The 27,933-nt window shown below is 50.5% G+C and overlaps 1 protein-coding gene across 6 annotated transcripts; it reads left to right on the top strand.

Annotated features, from left to right (window-relative positions):
• On the top strand, nucleotides 1–27,120 carry PUF60 (poly(U) binding splicing factor 60). 6 transcript variants are annotated; one of them, XM_086465066.1, is made up of 11 exons: nucleotides 1–60; nucleotides 10,582–10,677; nucleotides 12,429–12,518; nucleotides 13,546–13,596; nucleotides 17,673–17,834; nucleotides 18,287–18,379; nucleotides 19,310–19,523; nucleotides 19,914–20,104; nucleotides 23,966–24,101; nucleotides 24,548–24,783; nucleotides 26,686–27,120. In XM_086465066.1, exons 1-11 carry the CDS (start codon nucleotides 34–36, stop codon nucleotides 26,983–26,985), a joined length of 1,596 nt encoding a protein of 531 aa, XP_086321192.1. In that variant the 5' UTR covers nucleotides 1–33; the 3' UTR covers nucleotides 26,986–27,120. The 6 variants fall into 6 exon arrangements, with proteins under 6 accessions (XP_086321192.1, XP_086321194.1, XP_086321196.1 ...); XM_086465070.1 differs by lacking the exon at nucleotides 1–60 and adding an exon at nucleotides 8,165–8,182; XM_086465065.1 differs by lacking the exon at nucleotides 1–60 and adding an exon at nucleotides 11,589–11,673 and having other exon boundaries at nucleotides 10,587–10,677.
• The last annotated feature ends 813 nt before the right edge of the window (nucleotides 27,121–27,933 follow it).

The following is a 27,933-nucleotide window of genomic DNA, read 5'->3' as shown; positions in this document are numbered from 1 at the left end:
AGCCCCGCGCCGACAGCCGACGGGGTGGACAAGATGGCGGCTACAACGACCATCTCCCTGGTGAGCGGGGCGGCCGCCGCCCTCCCGCGGGCCAGCCGGGGCGGCGGGCTCGGGCCGGCCCGCTCAGCGCGGCGTCGGCCGGGCCGGGGTGGGGGGCGCTGCTCGCCTCGGCCGCGGCGCGACGTGCGTTGGGCCCCGCTGGGTCCGGGGCGGTGGGCTGTCGACGGGGGGGGGGGGGGGCGGCCGGGGCCTCCGCTCCGCTGGCTGCGGGACCGGCGCGGCTGCCGCGGGGCGATGGCGGGTTCCCCATCGTCCGCCGGCGGCCTTTCTGCCTGCGCCGGCCCGTTCCCGGCGCCGGCGGGCGGGAGGATCGCGGCTTTCCGCTGCCGGGCCGCTGAAGGCCCCGCTGGCGCGGCGGACCGGGCTTCTGCCACGCCTCGGCGGCGGTTCCCCGCCGGGCCGGCGCCCCGTCCCCTTCCGCGCCGCCAGCGGGGCGGTGACCGCCTGCAGTCGGTCACCGGCGGGCCCGAGGTCACCGGCGGGCCCGAACGGGCGGTGCGGGGCTCCCCGGGGCGGCCGCCGGCGCTTCCCCTCGGCGGTGGCGCTGCTGCTCCGGTGCCGCCGGGGCCTGGCGTGCGCGTCGTGCCCGCCCCGCGTGTCGCCGCGCCGGGGGGCGCGCACGGTGCTTCCTTGGGGCTTGTTGGCCGGTTCTGCTCCTTCCGCTGGTTCAAGAGCCGTGGCGCCGTGCCGGGGCTCTCTCATGGAAGCGCAGCAGAGGCTTCTCTGTCCCGGAGCCTCGTAGCCTGCGGGTCACCTTCCCGCAGAAGGGGTGAGGCGCCCAGCGGGTGGCCGTTATCCCTGTGTTTCCTATTGCTCCTTTTATGCGTTCATCGAAGGATCCCAAAGGTGTTGATTTTTATAAGAGTTCTTTGTGCTTTGGGGAACGTGCTGTAGAGCTTTCCTGAGTGCGCTGCTATTGTTGTAAGAAAGCAGAAGGACCCTCTCGTGTCAGAGGCTCGTTTGTTTTCTTTGTGAGCGAGCCTGGAATAGAAGAAATTGAAGGGCTGCCTTAGGGCGCTCTTCAGCCTTCCTGGACCGTTCCTTTTATTTTTGGCTGACTATGCAGTTGTGTAAAGTGGAAGTAAAAAGCCTTCAGGGAAGGTAGCCTCTAATGTAATTGTGGGTGCGGGGGAACTGGGGGGCTGGCCAGGCCTGTGAGCATCTGACGACAGTCGGAGGCAGCACGTGGAGTACTGGGTTGCACAGATCACTACTGTGACACGGCAGGGTATTTCTCAACGTTTCGGTGTTTCCTGCTTTTCTGTTTGTTTTTGGTTTTTGTTGGTTTTTTTTTTTTTTTTCACTATCGTTGTTTTCCTAGGAGATACTGCATTTCTCTCTTGAATAGGTCAAAATCTAAAGCTGCTCTGTTTTCCTTCGAGGGCCTGCCTTTGAACCCTGAAGGAGTTGTCTTTCACAGTATTCCCTTTTTGGATTCGCAAATATTGGTGCTCCCAGTGGGGGTCGAATACAAATAAACTCACTTTGTTTCCTGTCTCATCTTTGCTAGGTTAACTGGGAATGAGCGTTCAAGTCCCTAGTGTGTGAGGTTAAATATAATTCCAAAGACTATCAAAACCAGAGGAATGTTTTATTGCTTAGGATGTGTGAGGGCATCAGGTTTTGTTTGCCCTCAGAGCTAAGGGTGGTGTCCTTTATTTCACAGCACACCACTTCAGCCAGTTCCTTCACTGTCACGTTCATTCTTGCCAGCTTCACACAATAAGTTAAACCACTTTTTTTTTTCCTCATTAACTGTGTGTTCCTTTTGTGAGTTTAATTCTCACCTTGCTGGAAATAAGGCGAATCTGACCATCCAATATCATGTGTTAATTCATGGGCATTTTTGCCACTGTGTGTTGTACTTTTCTGTGCTTGAAAAACTGACACGTGATCTTAGTGTTAATGGTCCTTCAAATGAAGACCCGGTTCAAATGTTCCCACAAATACCTTTTGTGTGATCCCTGGCTTCTTCCTTTTTGAGTCCAACATGAGTGCGCCTCTCTATTTTAAATCTCCTTTCCATGCTAGAAAGAAATTGACTGCTCTGTGATGTGACCAGGAAACCGTCCTAAAGAAAGCCCAGGGCTTCTGCAGTCTCACCAGATCAGCTGCAACATTTAATTCGTTCTGGGACAATTTAAATCACGAAGGCAGGCTAGAAAAGCTTGAGAATTAAGGACAAAATAACCTTAATTAAGAGGAGCTCAGTTCTGCAATTTGCCTTCAGCTAGCTGTCCGAAAGTGGGTTTTCAGTATCCCTGCTGTTGTACTGGAAACAGTTAACTGGGAATAATGATTAAAACAGAAAGCAGAGGGCTTTTGTTTGTCAAAAGGAGTGTGTCTTGTAAGGAGACCCAGTTGGGTCTTGTGAATTATAGCTCAAAGTTCCAAAATGTTTGATGCTTTTCACGCATAGTGTAAGCTTGTCAGATGTCAGAAACGTGCCTTACGTTGAGCCCCTCGGTAAACATTTATGACCGCGTCTCGTGTGAAAGCCGCGTGGTTCGATTAGTGTAAGATGGGAATCGTCACTTCTTTACCTGGCCTGTTTCCTGTCCAGTGCTCGGGCTGCTGAGAAAAAGCGTCCCCGTTTCTCATTTGAATTTTAGGTAGAATTCGACTTGATGCCGAAATGGTTTTGCAGCTCTAATTGTACGTGGTGCCGAGTGCTGTTGGTGACAATAACAGGTCTGTGCTGCTGGGCTGTTACCCCGGGCGTTGCTGCCGTGGCACGCTGCATTGCTCTCCTGGGTTTGCTCTCCTGGCTGTAGCCGTCCTTTCGCCTGTGTGTTTTTCTCAGCGCTTGCTCTCGAGGCTGCTGTCCCCCCAGGTCATGCCCTCGGCCTGCGGCGCAGGCAGATGTCCCCTGTGGCAAGCTCTCTTCCTTCCGAGGCCAGAGCTCTTAAGTTTTTCCCCTCTCCGTGTGGTCTGCCAGCCTGGACAGCGTGGGGGTGTGAGAGGAAGGTGTGTGCTGCCCCGTACCTCCTGTCCCCCTCCCAGGTATTCTTCAAACCTGGACACCCCCAGTGCATCTGGTGCAGCGTTCAGAGGTTTGGTTTCCCTAAAGGAAGGACAGGAGGGAGAGAGAAACAAGTTGCTGAGCTGTTTCATGGCACTAGCTACTCACACAAATGCCATAATTTCAATTTTTCTTTGTTTTGTTTCATTTCATGGGGTACTTTTTTGTGTTTAATTTACAGACGCTCACTCAGGACTGCCCAGTTGTCAGTGGGAGCGTGTGAGTTAACTCACAGAGCGAAGGGAGCACCCTCCTGTGTCCTTGTGAGGGACACAGTTAAGGAAAGGACTGCCATGCCCTGTTCCTGGTGCAACCTTTGTCTTCCCAACAAATACAGATTGTGCCTGGTTCTCATCAGGAACTGTGGGCATCTGTTACAGTGGTATTGTACTTCTGGGACAAACCTAGCAGATGTTCCGTTTAGTTGCTGAGGGAAGCTTTAAGGAAAGCTAGAGGGTGTCTGGGGAAAGATTTGAGTGGGGTGGAGTTAAGCTTTAGCTTTTTTTCCTTTCCCTAACGTTACTGAAATGACTTCAACTTTGCTTTGTTGGATTGCTCTTGCCTTTGGTATAAGGAACATGTAGTCTGCAGGCAGTGCAAGGAATTTATTGAGACCTAGAATCACAGCACGGTTTGGGTGGGAAGGGACCTCAAAGCTCATCTAGTTCCAACCCCCTGCCGTGGGCAGGGACACCTTCCACTAGAGCAGGTTGCTCCAAACCCCATGCAGCCTGGCCTTGAACTCTGCCAGGGAGGGGGCAGCCACAGCTTCTCTGGGCAGCCTCGGCCAGTGCCTCACCACCCTCACAGGGAAGAATTTCTTCCCGATATCTCCTCTAAATCTGCCCTCTTTCCGTTTGAAACATCTGCAGGATTGTTTTCTGTAGTAAGTCCACTGTTTTGAGAGCGATCAGCATCGCTGCAGGGCAGTCCTGCACAGATATTTCCAGTACTTAACATTTTGCAGGTTAACATATTTGCAGCTCACCACTTGCATGCAAATTTGGAGTTTTTTTTGGAAGAACGTTACTGCACACATGTGTGGTTCAGCAGGAAGGCAACTGGCAGCAGCAGGCAGCTCCAGCAGAGATGTCAGTAGCCATAGGTCCTCCTCAAATACCTTTAACTGTGAAAGTTCAACTAACCGTTCTTAATGCTGGCTGTGAAGCTGTGTCACAGGATGTAGCTGTAGATTTGGGATATAACGTTCAACTAGGGTATTTAAGGGATAAACTTTCTTAGCCTGGAATATGTAGTTCAATTCCCTGTGAAGCTTATGAGGACCAGTACAAGTTACCTCAAGACTGCTTGTATTTCTTCTTTTCCTTTGACCTGAAGTAGTTCTTGCATCCCTTTGGGATGTTTGCAGTAGTTCATAGCTCCCGTACTGCTGCCACAGGAAGTCGTGTTCGTAACGTGCAGGGGACTGTTTACGTGGGCTGCTTCTGGTGACAGTGGGCAGCAGTGCAAAACCCTTGTAGCAGAGTTGTTAACTATTAATGTCGTTCCAACAAAATTTCTCAATAACTTGGTGGGTACCTTTTAGTGTTAGAAATGGAATCACCTGTTCAACCGATTAAATCGTTAGTGTCTTGCTAAAGACACTTAAGTAGTTGGAGACGTTTGGTGCCGCCACTTCTGGTGTCAGTGCTGCGGCAGGGTCGTCACTGGAGCGGGAGGCGCTGGTCCTGGGCGTACCCGTTGTACGGGCTGCTCTGGTGCTCGGTCACCTCCTCGCCCTCGGTGACGGTACTTCAGAATGACGTGCGGGGCTGCTTGTTTTGGTGTTTACCCCATTTCTTGGTCTGGTGAACTGTTCTGCATCGCTTCTGTGTTTGTCCCACGCTCTTTCCAGACTCCTGATGTTCTTTTAAATATAAACACCCAATGTGGATGCAGTATGTCTTTCTGTCTCACTAGTTCCCTTTATAAGCATAAAACCACTACAGTGTGGTTTCTGTGCATTCAGTAGTATTTTTAGCCCTTTTTGCCATCCCATAATGTACTCATGTGCGATTGCTTGCCTGTCTGTCTTTTTGCGTTCTTAAAACCACAGCTGAGTTAGCGAATTTGTCCTTTCTGCAGGAGGGATGCATGTTCTCTGTCAGGGACTTCAGTGACAGCAAGTTCTATCGACCAGAGTTGAGCTCACGTAGCTGTTCTGCGCAGTCCTGGGGTGCTGCTGTCACGCAGGACTCTCTTCTAACTCACGTAGGAAGAGCTGTCTGCGTCCTGCGTGTGTTCACGTTTGAATGAGGCAGAGGTGAAATTGCTGTGAATATTCCTTATCAGGGTGGTTACTTTTTGAACAGAGCTGAGAAGTGATTTTGGGGGGACATTGTGTGTGTGCGAAGGGTCTGCCAGCGACAGACGCCGGGGCTTTCCCTTGGAGGGCGAGCTGGAGGGAGGAGCAGCCGCAGTCAGTGGCCCGAGGAGGCTGCTCCTTGCTTTGGCTCTTGTCTTGCGGGTTCAGGCCCCCTCCAGGCCCTCATCCCTGGGGCTCTGCCCTCGCTTCTGGCAGGTTCAGGACCAGCATTCGTGAGGCTTTAACTTAGCGCCACTTACGAGGTCTTGTCCTGAAAGGATCAGTTGTGGAGATGGTTACTGGATACTGCTTAACAGGCTTTTAGCACGCAGCATCACAGGTACTGTGGCAACCCTGAGCGTTATTTAGAGAGTCCGGTCTCCTCAGCCCCTCCGCAGTCTTGGTGGCCCTTTGCTGGGCTTGCTCCGGTTGACCAGAGCGTTGTGCTGGCTCCAGGAGCAATGCAGTGTCTCGGTGTGGTGTAAGGAGAGCTGAGCGGAGGGGCATCGCTGCACGGTCCTGGTTGGTAGTGCACCCTGGCAGCAGGGAGGGCTGGCTCGTGTTCTACCAGCTGGCCCTGGGACCCCTTGTTCCTCCTCCACAGGCTACTCCTCGTCCTGGACCATCGCAGGAGGTTAGTCCGGCCCAGGTGCAGGAGGTAGCGTTTGTCCTCCTTGGATTTCATGAGCTTTTTACTGGCAGTAAACTTGTTTTACCTAAGACATAAGCTGTGTTGGGAACATCGAGAGTTTTGATCGTATTTCACATCGGCAAAGGTCATTTTGGAGCCTGACAGTGTCAGGTAAGAGCGAGAGAGCTACCTTCTGCTAAGAGCGAGTGTGGAAAGAGCTGGTGGTTTGGAGGAATCCGGTGTGGACGTCGAAATTACACACAAGCTCCCTTGCTGTGCTTGCTGGTGGTTGTGGTGGTGTCTATAGCTGCGTTCAGTGAAGAAGGGTTAGCTGAAGGGTTTGTCACTAAGGTGAGGTGATGGTCAGGGAAGGTGGTGATCCCTTTTGGGAGGCAGAAATTTGTTTCCTTGTGTCTGACTTCCCTGTTTGTGATCAAGAGAAAGAGGAACATGTGGATATTGATTTATTTTAGCACTGTATTGTAGCTTGTTGGGAACAGTCGTTTTCTTTCTCTGAGAGCTGAAAACTGGGATGCGGGTCATTTGGGGTTCCGTGACGGATAAAGGGTAGTGCAGAGCGTGCTGCACCCATGGGTAGCACCTACATGTTCTTGTTTCCCAGCGCTGATCCAGCAGGGAGGAGTTCTATCAAATGCAGTGAACGTGTATCACAAGGAGTTGTTTCAGGGGTACATTGATCACTTATGCTCATGTACATAAGACTTTCGGTGTGTTCAGATGTTGGATTTGCGTAGAATTTGGTGCTGTGTGAGATTTGTCATAGAATCTCCTTGTTCGTTTAAACAGAAGAGATGTTACTGGCCAAATACGCAGTCATGTAAACAGTTTGGTCATGAGTTGCTAGAAAAACGGCGCGTATTGGAAGGTTTTAACCCTGCCCATTCTCTGTAGAACATTTCTGGTAGAGTGGTGAAAGAACTTTGACGTGCCCCATGCTCTGGATGTCGGCAGTGCCTTGGTTGCACGTGCTAGCAGTGACAGAGGAAATAACTCGCTCGCACTGCTGTTCCTGTTTGGAAAAAGGTGTTCTCTAGGGGGTGGAAAAGAGCAGTTGCGAAAGAGATTCAGGAGTAGTAAAAGATAGTCGTGCTCAAAGGCTTGTGGGGTTACGGAGTTCACAGCTGGGCCCACACAGATTGAGGTGGTGCGTGGGGCAAAATACTTCAGTGTGTTTATAGACTCAGGGAAGGACCTTTTCTGAAAAATAACCTGATCTGCAAGTAGAAACCTTGCCTTTTGACCAGGCATTCAGGGGGTGCTTCTTCCAGCTGCGCAGCTGGTGGGGGGCGTTGTAGCGTGAAGATGCGCAGGCGTGTACAGATCCCAAGCGTGGATGCAGGCGGCAGAGCAGGGGTTGAGCGGAGTGTACTGGACAGGTACTTCATTGTCCTTTTCCACCTGGGTCTGTCTAATCTGTGTTTGCTTGTGGTGATTCCTGAAATAAACAAGATTCTGTGTTTTTCTGTCTCTTGTGTGTGTTTATACTTCAGAGAAATTCTCAGCCGTGTAATAGATTTCCAAGGAATCTGCCTGAACTCTTGGAGTTCAAACCACCTTAAAGGGCCAAGCAGCTCTCAGAAGCAGTGTTCGTAGCAGCAGGTATACAGTTTATGTTTATTTCTCTTTTAAAAGAAGCTCCCATTGTCAGCTGCGCTCCCGTTTTTCTCATTTCCTCATTCATGACTGTTCCAGGGTGCTTGAACGAGGCAGTTTTCCAGGTGGCCAGCCTTCATACACGGCACTCACTGCTTTTCAGCAGGTACTGTTACGTGACTGCCTGGCAGACGTGGACTAACTCTACTGAGCCTCTTCTTGGCAGCAGTATTATCCTACGGTGCCAGGAGAGACAGGAGCAGTAGTCTCGGTTCTCTGGTGGTAGAGAACAGACTGGAGTAACAGAGGGTGGTCGTCTTCCTCGAAGAAAGTCCCAGCCTTAAAGGGGTCCCAGTCTGTAAGTGGTTGGTGGTGAACATTGAGTCGGGAGAAGAAATGAGTTCCGCTCTTGATGGGCGATGTGGGCAGAGCTTACATGAACCACAGGGGCAGGTCCACCCCTGCTGCTTTGGGCTGAGGAAGCAGCGAGGTTGAGATGGATGGCTCTGGCAACGGGACCGTCGCACTCGCTTCTTCCTCTGTGGCGTTGGTTTGGTAGGAAAATAGGGTTCCCCCGTGGCGCAGTGTGTGGATCGGTCGGACCAGTCCTGCTCTGCACCCTCAGAAGGAACGGACGTAATTCTGTTGGGAGATGGACACAGCTTGCCTCAGGTGACCACACTTCACCTCAGCATCGCTCTGTAGCAGCGTGGAGGGGGGGTCAGCTGGGGAGGTTTAGTGTGCAGGACCCCGCAATGTCAGAGTCCTGCGGCCAGCAGTGAGAGCAGCTGGGGATGGCAGCCTTCAGGCAGCACGTAGTGGTGTTGGTGGGCAAGGGCTGTCACCCTGAAGCTGCTGTTCTTACAGCTAGAGCTTGCAATTCCTGTAGATAAAGCAGGTTTGGGGCTCTTGTGCTCTGCGTTCCACTCCTCGTCAGGAGGAGGACTTGAGCATTGTTATGTCGGGCCTGGGCCAAGGTGCCTTCTGAGAAGCTCCTGCTCCTCTCCTCTTTGCTGCTGTTTACTTCTTGAGCTTGACAATTTCTGTTACTTCCATAGTAATTTTTAAAATCCGAATTCTTACCCTAAATTGAGAATACCATGCGAATGTGCTTGAGCATCATTCATGCTTCGGTGGCTTCTGTCATTTGCTGTGGAAAGAATTCACGTGGTTAAAGCATCTTAGCTATTTTGCTCTTTTCCTCCCTGTCACAAACAGAACATTGTACGTATCAGTATGTAGAAAAAAACCCGAAAATACCGTGAGTGAAAAATTGGACTGTCAGGGAACTTGTGGTTCTGGAGGCAACGGGTGGCTGGTCTGTTGTCTGCGGAGCGCTGCGGCAGTGCAGGAGCTGGGCTGGCCTTCTCTCGAGCAGTCGGGCGTGCGGCGTACGGCTCTCCTCGTGGGAACACGCGTGTGCTTTTACCGGAACCGCTCTGCTATCGCTGAGTGTGCCTGGCAGCTCCGTGGGGTCCTGTTGGGAGCTGCTGCAGCAGCTCGTCTCTCGCTCGGTGAGCGTCTGTTCCCCTTTGCCTTGTGGTAGGATAAAGAGGGTGCAATGAAACACGCAGTTGGTGTGCAGCCAACTGGTGAGGCAGGGTCTCTTGCTTCTGAAAGATGCGTTTGTCTCTCTGAGGCTTCAGACAGAGCCAAAAAATAGCTTTTTGCTGTTCTGCATGTTGGTATTACATTTGTAGGATCTTGATGTACCTGTAAGCTTGTTTTTTTTTTTCTGGAGGAGATCGGTGGTCTTTGAGAGACACTTATGCCCACAGGAAACATCTACGTTGTTAGCCAGTGTCGTGAGTGACTTCTGAATGAATGGGAACCAAATTGGCAGGAATACTCGCTGTTCCTTCTGGTAAAATGCCAGTTGCTTTGATATGGTATCTTTTCCAAGTGGCAGCTTTGCTCCTATGCTGGGAGAGCTGGTTTTGGTTTGCCATCTGAATGGGTCTGCTCCATTTTTCTATACTGTGCTTGTTACAGAGGGCTTACCTGTATCTATCTGTTTTTTTTTCTGGAGAACTGGGGCGTCTGTTCACAGGTTTTTAATGATGAATCCTATTTTGACTGGAAATTATGTGATGGCACTTCTGGGATGGCACTTCTGGGATGCCAAAGCATGATACCCTGAGGATAGAAGCTAGTGAGTGCTTACTGGGAAGACCCAAGTGCTGAATCACTGACCGCAGCCAGATTGACAGGAACACCTTAGAGAAACCTACGGGTACTTCACGCGGTGGGGGTAATCGACCAGTTGTTTCCCAGAGACGGACTTCAGTGTAAAACACGAGCATGAGGTAGAGAAGTCAGTAGAATACCTAACACACAGAGAGGGCTAACGTTTATTAGCTGCATGTGTATTCGCAAACATGAAAAGTCGGTTCAGTGGCCCAGAAGCTGCTTTGTAGACCTGCTCTGCCGTGGGGCTTGGGGACCCGCGTGGGCAGGTAGCGTTTGTCTCGTACGAAGTGTGAGAATGGTGCCTCTTTGTGACTCGGTGCCTGGAGCAGCACGTGAGACTTGGAAGAGCGTCGGAGAAGGCCTTAGAAAGAGAGCTTGAGAAACTGGGGGTGGCAAACTGGTACGGGAAGAGGTGGAAGGGGAAAATAGATGGGTACATTTGACAGAGTTTGACTGTTGAGAGGCTGGGTGGAGGTGATGTGAGTGAAGACTGGGGATTATTTAATCTTCTTTTAACTGAAGAGCTGGTGGTTAGGGAACGCTTTTCCAACGTGCTTATCTGTTTGTACGGTTGATGGGATAGCTCTCCCATAGGGCGTGGCTGGAATGCTAACCGGCTTTCATGAATTACTAGTAGGTTTGGGAAGACTTTTTAGCCAACTGTGACGTTCTGACATGAAGTGGTTTGGGTTTCTGGGAATGAAGAAGTTGGTCACCTTTGTGAGAACAGTTTTTTTCATGAGTACTTTGTTTCCTCAGGGTACAGAGTCCATTAAGATGGAAAATGGACAAAGCACGGCGGCTAAGCTGGGGCTTCCTCCCCTCACACCAGAACAGCAGGAAGCTCTCCAGAAAGTGAGTAAACTTGATGTAAATTTGCTTCGTAGCACTCTGGTTGGTTTGTTTGGGATTTTTTGGTTTGTTGTTATTTTAAAATGAGCATCTGTTACTGATGTTATAAAAGGGAACTCGCCTACTGAGAATACGTGTATGGCCATGCAGTCTGTGGATTCACACTTTCAAATTTGTGCCCGAGAACTCTTTGTTTTTGTTTAGAGTTACACCTGATTTTTGGGGAGCATGATGTGGAATTTGCTGTTGGGGTGGGGAGAGTGTTTTTAATTAAAAATAAAAATAGTAAGTAAATGACATTTCAAGATCACATTGTAGTTCTAAGACAATATACAACTGCCACAGTGTTACTGCGAGGAGCAGCGGGGAGCAGCCTGTACTCCACAGGGAATAGGTTTCTGCTGTGCTCCAGCTGGTCTTTTATTCTGTCCACACAGGAACACGTCACAAAATGTCGCTGTTTTTCCCTTATGCTCTTTCCCATGTTGTTATAAAGAGACCCAATAGCAAGCATTTTCAACCTGTTTGAGCCAACCTGTTTTAATCTGGATAAAATTTTGGTCCAGCTCTGATTTCTGGTTGTTGGTCCTGTTTTATACAGCTGGTGGGGAGGTTACTGCTGACTTCTTGCCCACTTTCCTGATGGGAATGAGTGATGCCTGGCTTACTGAGAGGAAAGCAGAGTTGGGAAAAAGAGGGGAAAGAAAACAAAACCAGGGAATGCGGGAACTGTGGGCTAGGTGTCTTCAGTGTTCTGGTGAGGCACGTAAAGCATTGTTCTAGGTAGGCTTCGTGTGAATGTTCCCGTGATGTTGAAGCTGCTTGTGTGTGTGTTTGGCACTCAGTGTGAAACGGCCTCGTTTCCTCTGGCTTCTCCATAGCTGACAGATGTAAATCCCCTTGTCCGTTTCCAGGTTTCCGAAGCACACGTCTCAAATCCACGGTTTAGAGCCTGCCGTTCCCTGGCACCTCCCAAACACGTACAGCCATGGAAAGCAGGTGCCTGAGGGGTTGGCTGAATGTGTTTGTACCGTCCCCTGGGAATAGGCACATATGTGGGTTTTAGGTTTCCCTTGACAAAGAGCCTCCATGTCAGCACCGCTGGGTGTAAAGCTCAGGCTTTGTCAAATCTGTAGAAAACCGAAAGCAAAAGGCAAATCAGTCTTGTGTCTGCAGGCTGCGAACCAGAGGAGGAGAGCTGGAGCATTTTAGCGAGCAAAAGCAGCAGGTCCTCCAAACTAGAATAGGCCAAATGCGGTTAGAAGAGAGAGGGGGAGTGCCCAGTCAAGAGACTGGACGTGGGGATGTGGAGGCCCTTCCCTTTTGTAGAAACTCTTTGTCCAGATGTTCTCTGAGTGGAAAGGAGTTGAAGGAGGCTATCTGTCCTGCCCTCATCCCAGCAGGTAAGGCGCTCTGGTGGGATCCGAGGGGCAGAGGGCGGAAGAGGGGAAGTGCCGAGTGTCTAGTGCATGCTGCTTTCCGAACACGGCGCCTGCTGCAGACCGAGCCCGGCCCGGCCTCCGCTCTAGCGTTGCGCTGTGTCTCAGGGCTCACGACTCCGAGGTGCAGACCAGGACGTTAGCGAGCTGCTGGCCACTGGCTGATGGACAGTGCCTTAGTGCTTAGGGCTGGAGCGCCGAGAGGTTCCACTGGCAGCCAGTTGTGTGGTTCTGGGGAGCTGTGGTGAGAAACCAAACGCCGTTCCCTGCTCTGCGGTGCTGTGCTGTGACTACAGAGTCTGTATTTCTTTCTAGGCAAAGAAGTATGCGATGGAGCAGAGTATCAAGAGCGTGCTGGTGAAGCAAACCATCGCCCACCAGCAACAGCAGCTCACCAACCTCCAGGTGAGAGACCCTCTGAGATGCTCCTTCTGTGCCTTACTCTCCCCCACAAGGTGGAGTTCTTTTTGCACTTAGAACCAGAGCACAGCCCTGAGGCCTGCCCGGAGCCAGGTACATGAGCTCATGTTTCCACAGTGAAACTGAAGTATACTGTCTTCAGCCCACTAAAGAAACCCACCTTATTCACCTGCGTGAATTGCCCCCAAATTTCACTTATTCAAAGAGTAAATTTTTAAGCTGCTCACCTGTTGGCTCTCCAGATGCTTCTGGAAATGCCAGAAGCCAAAGAATTTGCTGTGGGTTTCACTTTTGACTTACATTTAAGGTGGTGTCTAGGGTTACTGGGAACAGTATCCTTTCACCATCTCTTCTGCTTGAGGGGAGGGTGCCTGTCTCTCCTGTGCCATTGACAGTGCTGCTCCATTTCCTTCCCCCTCACCCAGATGCTCTCTCAGTTTCGGATAAATTCCATTGGCTGTTCCTGCTGGTGCTGGAATGCCTGTGTCCTGGGAGAACCTGTAACTGGTGTTTAAATCTCCCTCCCTTCAGAGGTTTCTTGAACACATCTCAATGCCTTCTACTCGAAGTTAGAAAGCCCAAAATAGTGGCTTTGGGAATTTGGATTTTTTTTAATGAAGAATCACTGTGGATGTGCTTGCCACATTGGGCAGCTCTGGCCTTTCAGGGCTGTGCATGTTTCCGAGTGTGTGATCTAGTTGAGGGGCTCCTTTTTAAATGCTGGGGGTGAGTCAACGACAGTGGTTGCAGAGGTTACTATTGCCTTGAGTCCCCCCTGGGAGAAGACCCTGCTTCCTGAGGCAGTGGCAGCAGCACAACTCCACCCTGACCTGGTGGGACTGGAATCTGCAGGGTCCCAGCGCTGGACAGTCCTTGGGACCAGGCAGTGAGGGGCAAGGAAGGAGAGGCCTCTCTCGCAGGTTCCCTGTGCCGCCGCTCTGCTTGAGTTTTTACAAACAGCCGTAGTATGCTCAGCTCCAACAGACTGAACTCTGTCTTTACTGTCTTTCAGATGGCAGCAGTGACAATGGGCTTTGGAGATCCTCTCTCACCTTTACAATCGGTCAATAGACATATTCACTTCTTCTTGGGCACTTTGTCTTAGTCAGGGCCTAGAGTGGGGAAGTACGTAGTGGTAATACAATGCTCTTAATGCAACCCAGCACAACCCTCCCACATACCCACCTGTTATGGACAAGCACAACAAGCAGAGGCAAAGTGTAAACTCCCCAGAGGAAGACCCTAGGCTGGGTGCAGTCTGCTGTGACACTGGCAGTCGGGGTCCTGGAGTCAGTTGTCAAAGAAAGCGTTAGATTTCGAACAGTTCTGAACACACCCGTGAAATTGTGGGAGCTGCATTTCTAGGGACGCTACAGTTCTGAGGTCCTGACCTAAAACTAACTGCCAAGGTAACTCACAAATGGGCAATTTCTTATGAAACACACTCACAGCACCGGAGACCTGGCAGCTGAGGTGCTGGGGAGGACTGGGGCACTACAGGTTTGCAGAATGTGTCGTAGCCCAGATGTAAGACTGCTCTTTACTGTGCGTGTTTCCAGACTAGGCGAATATGGCATGTTTCAAGTAAAGTCAAAGCAGGATGGAAGTAACAAAACTGCAGGACTGTTCAGAGAACCCGTGCAGTCCTTTAGTGCTGGAATTTCTAATCAGATGCCACAGAGAGCTTAATTGCCTGGGACTGTGCGTCCCCTCTGTTTTCCTACACACGTGGGACAGTGGCCACTGCAGAAGGTGTCCTGTAAGCTCCGCTCTGCAAAGGTTCATTTGTAAATTCATTTGTAAATTTTTAAATATTTTCCCATCTTGTTGGAATATAGTATTTCTGCTTGATGTACAATGCAACCAGAGGCTTGTACTCCAAAAATGGGAGATGCACTAAAACTGAAATCACCTGTTTTCCCTCCTTTGACACTGCCCCAGTAGTGTGTCAGCAGGAGAGCCAAAATAAATTTTATGGGGATGTGTAAGTTTGGAATGGAATAGAAGCATACATCTCGATGTGAATTTGGCATAGCCAGTTTCTGAGCCCTCATGCCTGAGAAACTTCTACCAATTAAAGTAGATGCTTACTTGATAGCATAACTCCATCAATTTTGCTTAAAAAAGTTGGTTTGGCTCATTATTCACAGCTGGGCAACAGATGAAAAGCACGTCCTGATCATGTAACAGGAAATGTTTAGCTTCTCATCAGCCTCGAGGGCACAGTCAGTATTGAGACTCCTTTTCCCAAGACATTCCTCCCTCTAGGGAGCAGAGACTACTGCTGATGGGGCAGAACCGAGAAGCGGGAGCCTGCGCCGAATCGTTCGGCCGTGGTACCGTTCAGTGCAGTTAGGGTACCTCGTCCTCGGCCGGTGCTTATCCCAAAGCCCATCAGGGATGTAGAAAATGCAGACAGACCTCTGTCCAACACTGCTGACAAGATGCATCAGTTCCTACCTGAAGGAAGCGCAGCAGGAAGGACCTTAGTGCGAGGTTAAAGCTTCCCACCTACTTAACCCTCCAAGTGCTGCAGCGCAAGATGTCCGTGTCACTTCAGCGAGATGAGCGCAATTCCCTGGCGTTGTTGTACTAAAATCGAAGCTAGTGGTGATGGTTTTGCATCACCTCCTTTGTTGAAAGGAGCACTCCAAGGTGATGTTTTTGGCTTGTCCTTAAAATGACCTTCACAAGCACTTAACGGCCACGTTTCATAGATACAACTATGAGTCGCTGCCTTTATGAAGGCTGCAGGTACTTTAAACTCCCTTTTAGAGGTGGAGAAAGAGGGCCAGTGGCCACTAATATTTCCTTAGTGTGGGCAGTGAAAACAGCGAGGTTTCTAGTCACGAGCTGACGCTGTCATGGGCTCAGCCCACAGGGGTACGTTGAGTCATTCCCCCAGCTTGGCGCTACCGGTGCTGGTTAGTGATCCACGTATGCCCGTAGTCGTCGTGGTCCACCTCAGCTCTGCCTGCTGTAGGTCCAGATTTCAAAGACGTTGCTGATGTAAGAGAGTCCTCCTGACTCGGCCCCAGCTGTTCTGTTAGGATCCCTGCAGCAGGGTAAGATGGGGATTTCCTCCCGCCAAGGTTGCTGCCGCGGGAGGGGACCAATGCCATTTCCTTGCACCTGTTGCGTTGATAACTGCAAAGAAGAGTGTCCCCTTTGTGCCTGTAGACCCTTCGGAAGGTGACAGATCCCTCTGCCCCCTGCAAGGCTGCAGTGTCTTGTCAAGAAGCTCTCCCAGTAAAACACTAAATGTTGGTCACGGTCTGTGGCACCGCGGGTGAGGCACTTCACTCGGACACTGGGGGTTGCAATGGTGATGGCTCTGAACCTGTAAGTGGACACACTGCACAGACTGAGGGGCTTCCGATCACTGGCTTTCCTGCACCAAATCTGGGAATGTGTTGGAGAACCTGGGAGACAACACATCAGCTGTCCTGCGTGTACACGTGCCATAGTCCTCCTAGTCACAGCACTGCAGAGTAAATTGAAAAACAGCTTGTTTTTAACTGTGTGAAATACTTAAACCCAGTCAAGAGGCAAGCTTAATGTCACTTCAGGAGCAGCAGTATGGGGTGAGAACCATTCCTGTTTATAGTATCCCTGCTGTATTGAATAATAGGAGTTGAACCTTCACAGTTTGTTTCCTCCTGTAGTCAATGTCAATCACATGCGGGTATGATGAGGGAGAAGGATTTCTTCAGGTACAGTTTGTGTCTGGGCTTCTGTGACTGTCACAGATGAAACGCTGTCCCTTCTGTTTTGCCGTTTGAGTCGCAGCACCCCCAGACACGTCAGAGCTCCCTGTGCTCGTGCTTGTTACGGCATTCAGAAGTGGCCTCTCGTAAAGGCCTCGATTAAAGACCACCACAAACGGGGCGGGGGGGGGGGGGGGGAGAGGTGGTTGTTCAGAGCTCCCTGCTTTGGTGCCAAGCACTGTGGTGCTGGGAAGGGGGAGAGGCATCAAGCTCAGTGCTTCGTTTGCCTACTCTGCAACAGCCCGTAGCCCTTGCTGCTTTACGTTGGTCCCGTCTGTTCCACGCAGAACAGGAATGAAGCCCTGTGCTTATCTCCAACGCACTGTAATTCAGTCTTGCTGATCATAGGGAGCTGCCTCCACAGAGACCTAATTTCTGCCTCGGTCCCAAGACGTGCTGCTAGCATATTCTGGCCAAACCTGTGATTTTTTTTTTTTTTTTGTGGGTAGCGTCTTCCTAGAATAACGTTCATTAGTAGTAGCAATTCTAGAATTGCAATAAGGGTGAAAAATAATTAAAGGAAATACTGCTTTTTTGGATACGTGCTGTAAGAAATTTTTGGATTTGTCTTGCAAACAGGTTTTGAGGCATACTTAGGAGAAAGTAGCACAGAGGCCTTCTCTGCACCGAAACTGATAAGGGCGGAGTCTTTGGGGGCTGCACCACTATGAGCCAGTAACAACAGGCAGTGATAAGTACTAGCACCACACACTTAACGAAGACGTTTCGTTTAACCGTTTAATTTCTTTTGCTTTGCTTTTGAACTGTGCGGTGGAAGTGGTGCCTAGTACTGGATCTCGTACTGCCTGGGGCGAGGGACGGGGGGCGGTGTGTGATGCTTGAGGGAGTGGGGAGGAGGTACCCAATTCCAGATCCTTTGCTGCCTGGGAGGATGGGGCGGGGGGAGGGAGTGACTAGGTGGTGCCCGATTTTGGATCTCTTGCTGCCCCTTGGGGAGGGAATGGGAGGGATTGCTAATAGTGTCTAGAATGGAGACCTTTGCTGCCTGGAGGGGGAAGCTGTCCTAGAATGAAGTTATTTCCTCCTCCTGCAGGCGTTGCTGGAGACGTGATCAGGCTGGGGAGGGATAGACCTTATCAGTGGGGTTGGAGCTAAGGCTCCTGAGGTGGCAGACCCCATCAAAGATTTGACTGTCCCTGGGAGTGAGCTGTACTGCTTGTCCGCTCCAGCAGTCTGTGCATTGAGCAGGAAAAGACTTCTTTATCACTACGTGTGCCAGGCTGTGCTGCAGCCCAGTGAGGAGCGACCTGCTGTTGGGCCATAGCTCCTGGGAGGGAAGGAGGAAGGGAAAGAGGTCCTGACGTCCATGACCACCCCCAATCTAACCGGCCAGTTCTTCTTTCCAATACAGATGGCAGCTCAGAGGCAGCGCGCCCTGGCCATCATGTGCCGTGTGTATGTGGGCTCCATATACTATGAACTTGGAGAAGATACCATTCGCCAGGCCTTTGCCCCCTTTGGACCCATAAAAAGCATTGATATGTCCTGGGACTCTGTTACGATGAAACACAAGGTTGGTTGGTTAACAGCCCTCGAGCGATGTGGGTTTTCTTCTCTCCAAGGCCTTCCCGAACGTATCCAGGAGTGGAAGGAGTCTTTATCCTTGTAGAGAACAGGCTGCTTTTAGCACGCTGAGACAAACGTGTGTAGCTGCCTGCTCTACGGAGCAGGGTTCTGCAGTGGGAGCCAGGCGTGCACGGAAGGTGCCGAGCAGCTGGCAGTCCTGTGCGCAGTGGCCTTTTGCTGTTAGGCCTCCAAGTACGAGGCTCTGGAAGCAGGTAGCTTTGCGTCAGTACTTCTGCATACAATTTTCTGCTTTAATAAAAAGCTGCTTTAAGGGAACATCTTCTGGGGCCACAACAGTAGGAGTCTGGTACGTGGGAAGTCTTGGCTGCGTTAGCTGGGCACTACATTCAAGACAAGACGCAGCTGGTGTGATTCAACGCGCGTATCCTTCTGTCCTAGGGTTTTGCTTTTGTGGAATACGAGGTGCCTGAAGCCGCTCAGCTGGCCTTGGAGCAGATGAATTCTGTCATGCTGGGGGGAAGAAATATAAAGGTGAGTAACCAGCATGCTCTGAAAATTCGTGGTTGTCTTTACTGTGAATAATGGTTTTGTACCCAGAAATGCTTCTCGCAGCACTGTAATGTGGAAGATAACCTAAAGTCTGTTCCCTGGTAGACGTTGGTATTCAACCCATTGAGTACATGGTGGCTCGGAGTCCCTTCCTCTCAGAGGAGAAACCCCCAGCATGCTGACAAAACCTAGAAGCTCATTTCCTTCTGCCCACACATAGAATTGAAGTTCTTCGAGGACAAAACAAAGGCAATCCTTGATATTTTAACACGTCCCTCTTATATTGTACCTGTGTGGATGGTAGATAAGTAGCATCAGACTCTTGTGCCTGTCAGTAGGGCAAGGGACTTCAAACAGAGGTCCACCCTTGCCATAGAAAAAGGAGGCATTCAGCACAAACAGAAAGGAACAGAGAATTGGAGCTGTGTGTGTTCAGGCTGTAAGAGGGGACCTTGCAACGGTGAAAGTCTGGGGATTGAAGCTGAGGGGACACACAAGCATTTTCTGCAAAGTGTTTTATATCTTGCATTTATATCTCTGGTACGCTCTGCGTATCTGCAGTGTCTGGGTTCCGGGGGGGGTTAGGAGCCCTCAAAGGCACATAGAAGCATTGTGTTTCGCTTTCAGAATCGTTTTCAGTTCCTGGAAGTTGGTCTTTGGCAGCTCGGGGAATGTTAATGGGGGAGACATGGTGGAGCAGGGGGCAGAGTCTGTCCCGGCTCTCGGCGCTGTAGCGCAGGTTGTATCCCAGAGCAGAGCAAACTGTTGCCCTTTGCCAATTATGGCCTTATGAGGCGTTACTGGGTCTGAAAAGGCAGTCAGGTGGCCGAGTGCTTGTCTGCTGTCACTCTTGGGGAGTCACGCTGCTGTTCTTCAGAGTGCTTAATGGACTGTTCGCTGTGTTCCCTGCAGGTTGGGAGACCCAGCAATATAGGTCAGGCACAACCGATTATAGACCAGCTAGCAGAAGAGGCGCGGGCGTTCAACCGCATCTATGTGGCATCCGTTCATCAGGACCTTTCAGATGATGACATCAAGAGTGTGTTTGAGGCCTTTGGGAAGATTAAATCCTGCACGCTAGCCAGGGATCCGACGACAGGAAAACACAAAGGCTATGGTTTCATTGGTAAAATGGCTGTCTGGTGTTTGATGTGGGGTAGAGAGTGTGATCGGGAGCAGCCTCATCTTTTTTAACTTGAGTGGAAGAACTGTGTTAAGCAATGGGATAGAAATAAATTTGGAGCAGATCTGTGCCTGAACTTAGAGATATAATTAATAGCCAGCTATTTTTACTCACTGTTATATAGGTTGAGAGATCTTGCTATGCTGACTGCTCTCGACAATGCTTGAGTGATCAGAGGGGTGGGATGAGGCGTGAGCTAGGCACTGAGGGTCTTCTCACTGGAACGATAAGCAGTCCGTTTTTGCGAGTACAAACCACAATTGTGTGATGAGAGAGTGGCTGGGTTTAGGAGTAAAAAGGATCACTTATAAACGTTCCTCTTTCTCCATGCAGAATATGAGAAAGCACAGTCTTCCCAAGACGCCGTTTCCTCTATGAACCTCTTCGACCTTGGGGGTCAGTATCTCCGAGTTGGTAAAGCTGTGACTCCTCCAATGCCTCTCCTGACGCCTGCGACGCCGGGAGGATTACCTCCAGCAGCGGCTGTCGCTGCAGCGGCTGCTACAGCAAAGATCACAGCACAGGTGAGGCATGGGCTGGTGTGACTCAACCGTGGATGATTGAGTGTGGATGACTGTTGTGACCCTGCTGGAAACAAGCCTTGCAGACTGTTCCAGCCAGCCGTGTTCCCTGGTTCGAATGACAGCCTTTGGCCCAGGTCATGCTCTGTGCCCAGGCCTTCACGTGCGGAAGCTTGTGAGGATCAGAGACACCAGCATTTTGGAACGGAGCCTGGCGCAGCTGATCAGGACTTTATTTGAAAAAATGGTGGGGGAAGGTCGGGGTGGGGGATTCCTTGCCTGGATAGGCAAACCAATGGTTAGGGAAAAGTTTATAGAGGAGGCTAAAAGAATGCATGAAAGTACATGAAAGGGGCGGGCTAACGAGGGCGGTGATAGTCGTGTGAGCAGTGCTCTCTGTTGAAAGCCTCTGCCTGTTCAGTAAGGCAGACGAGGGCTGTAATGGCTGTAGGCTGTTCAGAAACTGGGAAATGCAGTGAATTGGGTGTTGGTGCAGGCATCTGAGGGTACTCTAATTTAGTTTGCTTGAAGTGACAGAAGCGCCTGGCTGTGGTCAGTAGGCACTGATGGAGGAGGATTGCCTTTCAAAGCAAGCCCCTGTGTCTGTGTCCCTCGTCCTTGCCGTGGGCAGCAGAATCTCCCTCTGCGTTGCCGTAGCCCATGAAAGAAGCAAGTTCCAGCACTGTTTGGCTCTTGGATTCTCTCAAAAACAAAAAAAATTGCTGAGGTGTGCAGCCTAGATGTGCTGCTCATCAGCTGACTGGCCTTAATCTTGTGAACAGCTCTTTTTTTTTTTTTTTTTTTTTTTTTTTTTTTTTTTTTTTGAAAATACTTCTCTGAATCACAAGGTAAAGGCAGAAGTTGGGGGAGCTGCCACTAATGTGAAACTCTCAGGTGGTTTGCATGTCCCCACCAAAAAGTCTGCAAGTCTGGGAACCTCCACAGTCAGCTAAGGGAGGAGGTTGAGGCATGGCTAGAAGAATGACTTGGATCAAAATTGCTTTGGGAAAGAACTGCTAACTGTTTGCTTCAGCGAACTGGTAGAGATCTGTTACAGACGTGGATAAATCTTGCTGTTTCTGCCACGTACTGCAGGATTTGTCACTGTGAGGAAAATTCAAAATCCCAAAGATAGAAAGAAAAAAGATTCCGAAAGACCTCAGAGATACTCGGCAGTCTCCTTGCCTTTGCTTAGACGTGGCGCGGGTCTGGGTAACCTGTCTGATTTGTCACGCGTGTCGTAGACGACTGAGGAAAAGTGAGGACAGCTGCAGAAGCCAGTGTCTCTCATTTGCACTCCTGGAGTAGTTCTTCTGTGGAACCCCTTATTTTAAATAAGGACATAGGCAGTCGCAGTCTGAGGGCCTTAATTTAACAATATTTTTTAAACACAAGTGAATCAGTAAACTCAGCGAAGCTAAAGAAGTCATGGGCATGAGAGAAACTTAAGTTGGAGATGTGACTTGGATCCTAAATCAGAGCTGCAGCTTTAGCCTGGAATTAGCATGCCAGCCGAGGACGGAGGAGGGGTGTCTGCACTTAGACTGTGAAGAGAGAGAGGTGCTGAGTAGCAAAGACAGTGTCTTGACAGTGACAGTAAAAAAAAGTCAGTCTTGCAAAAGAAGTTAAGGAATTAAAGCAATTACAGAAAGTTTCTTCAGCCGTTTAAGTGAAAAGTGGCGGCAGCTCATGACCAGTGTGGTCAAAAATTGTGGTGGTCTGTTCCAGCACTGAATGCCTACGTAAGTATTCTTCCCCTTCGTTAGAAGCACAGGGCAGACGAGCTAATGATGCACATACTGATCCTAGGTGGGTGTAAAGCTCGGAGTTTGTCACGTGCTGGTGTACACTTAATAGTTTGTGGGTTTTGTGATGAGTCTGTCGTGTCGGGGCTGTTGCCGTGTGCCTGAAGAACAGCAAACACGATCCTTGCATTTCAGGTGTCATGGAAAACTGGCGTCTGCAGGCTTGGTCCTCGCCCCAGTGGTAGGGAAAGATAGAAAATGAGCTTTGAAGGAAGGACAACGTTTCCAAAAGAAACAGATACGCAGAATGTTTGTGTGTTTGGGGAAATACCCCTGGTGGATGAACATAACTTTCTTCGATAAGGTTACTGTTACACTTTGATAGGAAAAAAAATTGAAGGATATCCTATCAACAGTTCAGGAGTTGGTGGAGACCCCCATGAGAAGCTGTTAGACAAGACCAACACTGTTACAATGAATTTTGAGATGCGCAGGCGAGCGAGGAGGTGGAGTCGAGCTGTGCTGGAAATGACTGACCCTTTGCTCTGCTGGTGAAGTTACAGACAGGTCTTGCTCCATCTCCAGTAAAAATGTTAGTGGCCTTGCTCTGGGCATTAGGAGGAGAGTACTGATGGAATTAGTTGGCAACACAGAGATGAGATGCATTGTTAATGGAGAGGAGAACTGGCATATCGCAGCAGGCTGGAGTAAGAAATAGATGCAGCGTTTAGTAGAGTACGAGATACTGCGTTTAAGGAGCTAAACCTTAGGATTTTTTGCTCTGTGGTGTCAGGGCTTGTAGGAGCCCCATGAAAACAAGGAAGAGAAGGATCTGGGTACCTAAATCATGAGTAGAACAGCTTGGAAGGCAACAAAAAAATAAATTGAGATCCTAGGGTGTATTTTGGGCACATTGTTTTCACTAGCTTTATGAAAGTGTTTTGTCATTTAACCAGGTGTACATCTCAAATGTTGTTTGAATTCTGGTCATCTAGAGTCAGGATGTTTGTTTGGGTTAATAGAAGGTGTACAGCAGTAGTGCAGTTATGGGGAGAACTGGAAAACCTGATATGCAGGAAGAAACTAGAAAAGTTTGTCTTGGTATAACTGCGGACTGAAAGGTGCATCAGACTTTTGCTCAGATACAGTCTGTATAGAGGCACGTGGGTAACGGGATGGGAGAAGGGGCGCAGACAATGCTGACAATGGGAAGTGGTTATAAAAGGTTTCAGTTATCGAGGCTGGAAGTTTGAAGAAAGTTTTCAGTCATTGAAAGCAGTGAAGTTCACTGGGGTCTTGGCAGTAGAAATGGTGGTGGCAAAAGTTAGTTCTGTGATTCTCTGGTCAAGAAGTGTCCTGGTGGGATAATTGTTTGCCGTGGCTGTGATCATGAAGGCCAGTTTCAGTGCTGTCTGTGCCTAAAGGGTGAAGACGAGACAGATAGAATTTTTGGTTTAAACTGATCTAAAAGTGTGCGGCTTTTGGAAACAGCAGTACGGTGCTCTCCCCGGCCGTGTCCCTTCTGCTTGCAGTAGTGTGTTTGACTACCGTGTGCCTTGAGTCAGACCAGGATTAACCTTCCACCAGATCACGGAGGAAAAACTGAAGCCTTGAGTTCCCTCTCCTGGTTTGCCACATGGCCCCGGAGCCCTGGCCACCAGAGGGGGTGGGATGGGAGGTCCCGTCAGCCACCTTACATGGGTCACATTCCTTACCATCAGTTAAAAGCTTGATTTGTGTAGAAGGCGGAAACAAGTGGAGATTCCTCTTGCTCTGGAATTGCCTGCATCTGTCAAACCACGTATTGAAGCCCTTGGTGTCTTCCCTTCGGTAACTGACCCAGCAGCTGGAAGGGGTGGGTGAAATTGGAGCTGCAAGAGAACGCTTTCTTCCAAGGCTTGGTGTCTTGTAGTTTCTGCATGTCTCTGGTGGGCTGGGTGGCACTTTTTTTTTGTTTGTTTACAGTAGCCCTGGAGAGCTGTCATCCTCAGGGTCTATATATTGGGCATTTCTCAGGTGTGGAAAAGCGGAGCGTCAGCTGAACGCACACATAGTATGACCCCTTGATGCAGAATTGACACTTGAGGGTTTTTTTGTTGTTGTTTGTTTTTTCTTGCAGGAAGCAGTGGCAGGAGCCGCGGTTCTTGGCACCTTGGCAACCCCTGGGCTGGTCTCCCCAGCGCTGACTCTGGCCCAGCCCTTAGGGGCATTGCCCCAGGCCGTAATGGCAGCACAAGCACCTGGAGTCATTACAGGTACGTTGGCTCTTCATTTTGTCACTTGTGTACCTGCTGCAAAGCTGGGGTCACAACTGAAGAGAGGTTAAAGCTGGAAACCTCCTCCCTGCCCTGCTTTGCCAAGAACGGTTTTTATTGGTGCAGCACAGCAGGAATTTGTTGTGGTGTATAACAGGTATGGCAGGGACATGAACTGCGCGGCAGGGATGCACGGCACTGAGTGAAGATGTGGGTAATTGTCACTCCGTGCAAAGTCCTGCACTGGGCGCGTACGTGGTGCCTGTATTGAGCGCTGCTGTCCTGTGTACTCACCGGGGTGCTGCTTGCGTCTCCCTGGCCGTTGGCAGAGCAGAGCAAATAAAACATCTGGGTTCTGTGACCCTCTTTATCGCTGGCTGGTGTGTGCCCAAATGTTGCAGAGCGCCAGTTCTTTTCTTCATGCTAAGGAGTTTGTACACTTGCAGGTGTAACCCCCGCCCGACCTCCCATTCCGGTCACCATTCCACAAGTGGGGGTTGTGAATCCGATCCTGGCCAGTCCCCCAGCATTGGGCTTGATGGAGGTCAAAAAGGAGAAGGAAGAAGAGGAGGTCTTCCAGGAGTCAGAGAGGCCAGAGATGCTGAGCGAACAGGAGCACATGAGCATATCTGGCAGCAGCGCCCGTCATATGGTGATGCAGAAGTTGCTCCGTAAGCAGGAGGTGAGCGCGGCCTGACCGCCCCGAGCTGGTTCCAGCTGTCAGCAGACGAGACCGCCACGTTTAGACCTGGCGTGGCGTGGCTGTGCGGTGCTGTGCGCGGTACGGGCTCCCTGCCGCGCGCGCCGTAGGGACCCCACAGAGCTCGTGTGGGGCTGCGCAGGCTTGTGCGCTGCTTGTGATGGTTCTCACTCCGCCTCGGCGTTTCTCTGAGGGTTCAGAGCAGTCACTAGGCCAGACGAGGCTTGGCTAGGAGGTGTCTCTGATTAAACTGTGTGTTTACTTAGCGTGAGTAAAGCAAACCATGGTGGCCTTTTGGCTTGTCATTAAAGAGGTGAGACTGGCACGTGGTTGGGGGCAATCTGGTCCAAACTATTGAGTCCACCTTTTCCCCACAACCTTTTACTGTAGGATGAAGTTCTGAGATGTTCATAAAACAAAATTTTACAGAAGTTACCATGAGAGGAAGGGCAAGGATGAAGCATAGAAAAAGTCAGAACATTAAACAGCATGATGGATTCATACGTTTGGGGGGGGGGGGGGGGGGGGGCAGGTGTCGAAGGGTCTGTACTGATGAACTCATCAGGCTTCTTGTTTGAGCATGACCAGAGGTTTGTTCCTGAGCGCGATTTGGTTTCCTAGATGACAGGCAGATTTCTGGGGCTTCATCACTGATTTGATAGTGTTTCTTCTCTGTTTGCCAAATAGGGACAGTGCTGACATGCATTTCGTAAGGGAGGACGCAAATGAGTTAGCTAGTGAGCGCTCTTCGCTGTCAGAGGGTCCATCAATTTAAATGCATCTTGGAGCTTGTGACTTAGCAGTCACTTTTCCTCTGTCACAACCACCTTTCCCAAAGAGTCCAATTTGTTTGGCGTACTTGCTTGAAGAAAGTTTAGTGGCGTTGGAAAGGAGTCTTAAACTAGACCCTTCTCAAAGCTGCTTAGCGTTCTCGGCCTGCAAGTGCCCTTCTGTTTCCGCTGCTCTTTCAGGAGGCCCTTGGAGGCGGTTGTACAGACTGCGAGCGAGAGCTGGAACCAGTATCTTAACATTGCGCTGAGCCTGAAGTGCCGTCCCTGCTGGCTGTGGGGCTGGGCAGGGCCAGAGGTGGAGGGAGGCGTGTGGTAGAGCTGGGTGTCGTGCACAAAAACAGGGGCTGCCCAGAGAGGTCGTGGAGCCTCCGCCCTTGGAGATGCTCAGAAGTCATCTGGACACGGTCCTGGCAACTCTGGGTGGCCCTGCTTAAGCAGGGGAGCTCAGGCCAGGTGACCTCCATAGGTCCCTTCCAGCCCCGCCATTCGTGGCACAGAGAGGGGCTCAGTGGGGAGGATGCATACGGGAGGTGTGTTGCAGGCACTCTGACAGACTCGTGTGTTGTTATCCCCTGAAATGAAAGTACCCAGTCAACAATCAGTTGTCAGAGGTATAGAAGACCTGGTTAATCCTTCTACTTTATTTAGAGATGAGGAAAAATGGAAGTAAAAACCCCACAAACCAAAAAAAAAAACCCAAACAAACCCCACAATGGTGTAGTTGAAGGTAACAAAGCAAAAAATAACTGGATAACAACAGCACAAGAAAAACTGGAGAGGTCTCGAGGTCAGTTGGCTTCAAGGATGTGCCTAAGAAAAGCCCGAGATGGCACACGGCTTTCCAGACTGAGGCCAGCCACAATATCGGTGGCAGCAAATGGGGTTTGTTCCTGCTGTGGGTGCCTGGGAGGAAAATTTACTCATTTATCCCTGAGAACCTGGGACATCACTGGTTTCATGGAATGTGCTCGTAGCGACACAGCACTGGGATATCTGGTGGTACTTGGGCCTGCTGCATAGTTGGACGTGGCTTTGCAAATTTAATCTCGGTGTCTCTTGGGTGTTTTAATTCACTTGTCACTTCTCTCCGCAGTCCACTGTGATGGTGCTTCGCAACATGGTGGATCCAAAGGACATTGATGACGACCTGGAGGGAGAAGTGACAGAAGAATGTGGCAAATTTGGGGCTGTAAACAGGGTCATCATCTACCAGGAGAAGCAAGGAGAAGAGGAGGATGCAGAGATCATCGTCAAGATCTTTGTGGAGTTCTCCATGGCCTCAGAGACTCACAAGGCCATTCAGGCTCTGAATGGGCGCTGGTTTGCAGGAAGAAAGGTGGTAGCAGAGGTGTATGACCAGGAGAGATTTGATAACAGCGACCTGTCAGCATGAACTCTACTCGAAAGACTTTGCCCCTGCCTCCTCTGCTTGTCTGGGGTTTTTTTAGCCATGTGTAAAGAACGCTCCAGGGTGGGCACGGATCTCTGTGATGTACTTGTAGTTTGGATAAAAGCGCAAAGAAAAGTAGTGTGCATCTGTGTGTGTGTTAAGGGGCTGACGCCTCGTCAGCCCAGCCTGGCCTGGGTCTGGCCCCGTCCGCCCAGAAGAGCGGGGCCAGAGCCTGAAGAGGGATTGCTGCTTGGGCTCCCGCCTCACGCGGTGGTCCCTTCAGAAGCACCCGGGTCAAGAGCCCGCTGCACTTTTAGGGGCTGGAATAGCAGCTTTCTTCAGAGATGGGCCATAAATGGCTGGAGTGGAGGAGGGGGTCTCTTCGTAAGGTATCTCAGCAGCAGCGTTGAGTGCTGCCGTATTAACAACGAGGAGGGTGGCTTGGGTGGTGCTGGGAGGGCGCCCTCCTCCCGAGAACCTGCGCGTTCAGCTTGGACCCGAATGTGAGTCGGAGCCAGCTGAGCCTTTTTGGAGCGTTCACATCGCTGTCTGTTCCGGTACCATCATTTGGACCTCGCAGTTGGCTTGCGGGGTCCGCGTTGGCCTGGCTGGTCCCCCTTAATGTGCGAAAACACGAGGAGCGAGTCAGGCCGCGGTGCCACAGCCGGGCTGGGGGTGCGCGGCGCTGGTCTGTGGTGGCACCTCACGTGCGTTTGAGAGAAGCAACGTGCGTTTATGAGAGAAACATCTCGCCCTCGTGCTGCAGACGGTGACGTGGAACACATGCCTCGCCTGAAGGGGAAGTTTGGGGTTGGGGTGTTGGGTTTTTTTGGGGTGTTTTTTTTTTTTTTTGCTGAAAGCTCAAAGATTTAGTAATATTTGCAAAGCTTAAATGAATTTATTTTAGTAATCTGTCTAGCTAATGAGTAAGTACAGAATTAGCTCACGTTA

Source organism: Leptosomus discolor, chromosome 5 (genome assembly GCF_034619465.1).
Source record: "Leptosomus discolor isolate bLepDis1 chromosome 5, bLepDis1.hap2, whole genome shotgun sequence".
NCBI classification, from domain to species: Eukaryota; Metazoa; Chordata; class Aves; order Leptosomiformes; family Leptosomidae; genus Leptosomus; species Leptosomus discolor.
This window is presented reverse-complemented; position numbering and strand designations above follow the sequence as displayed.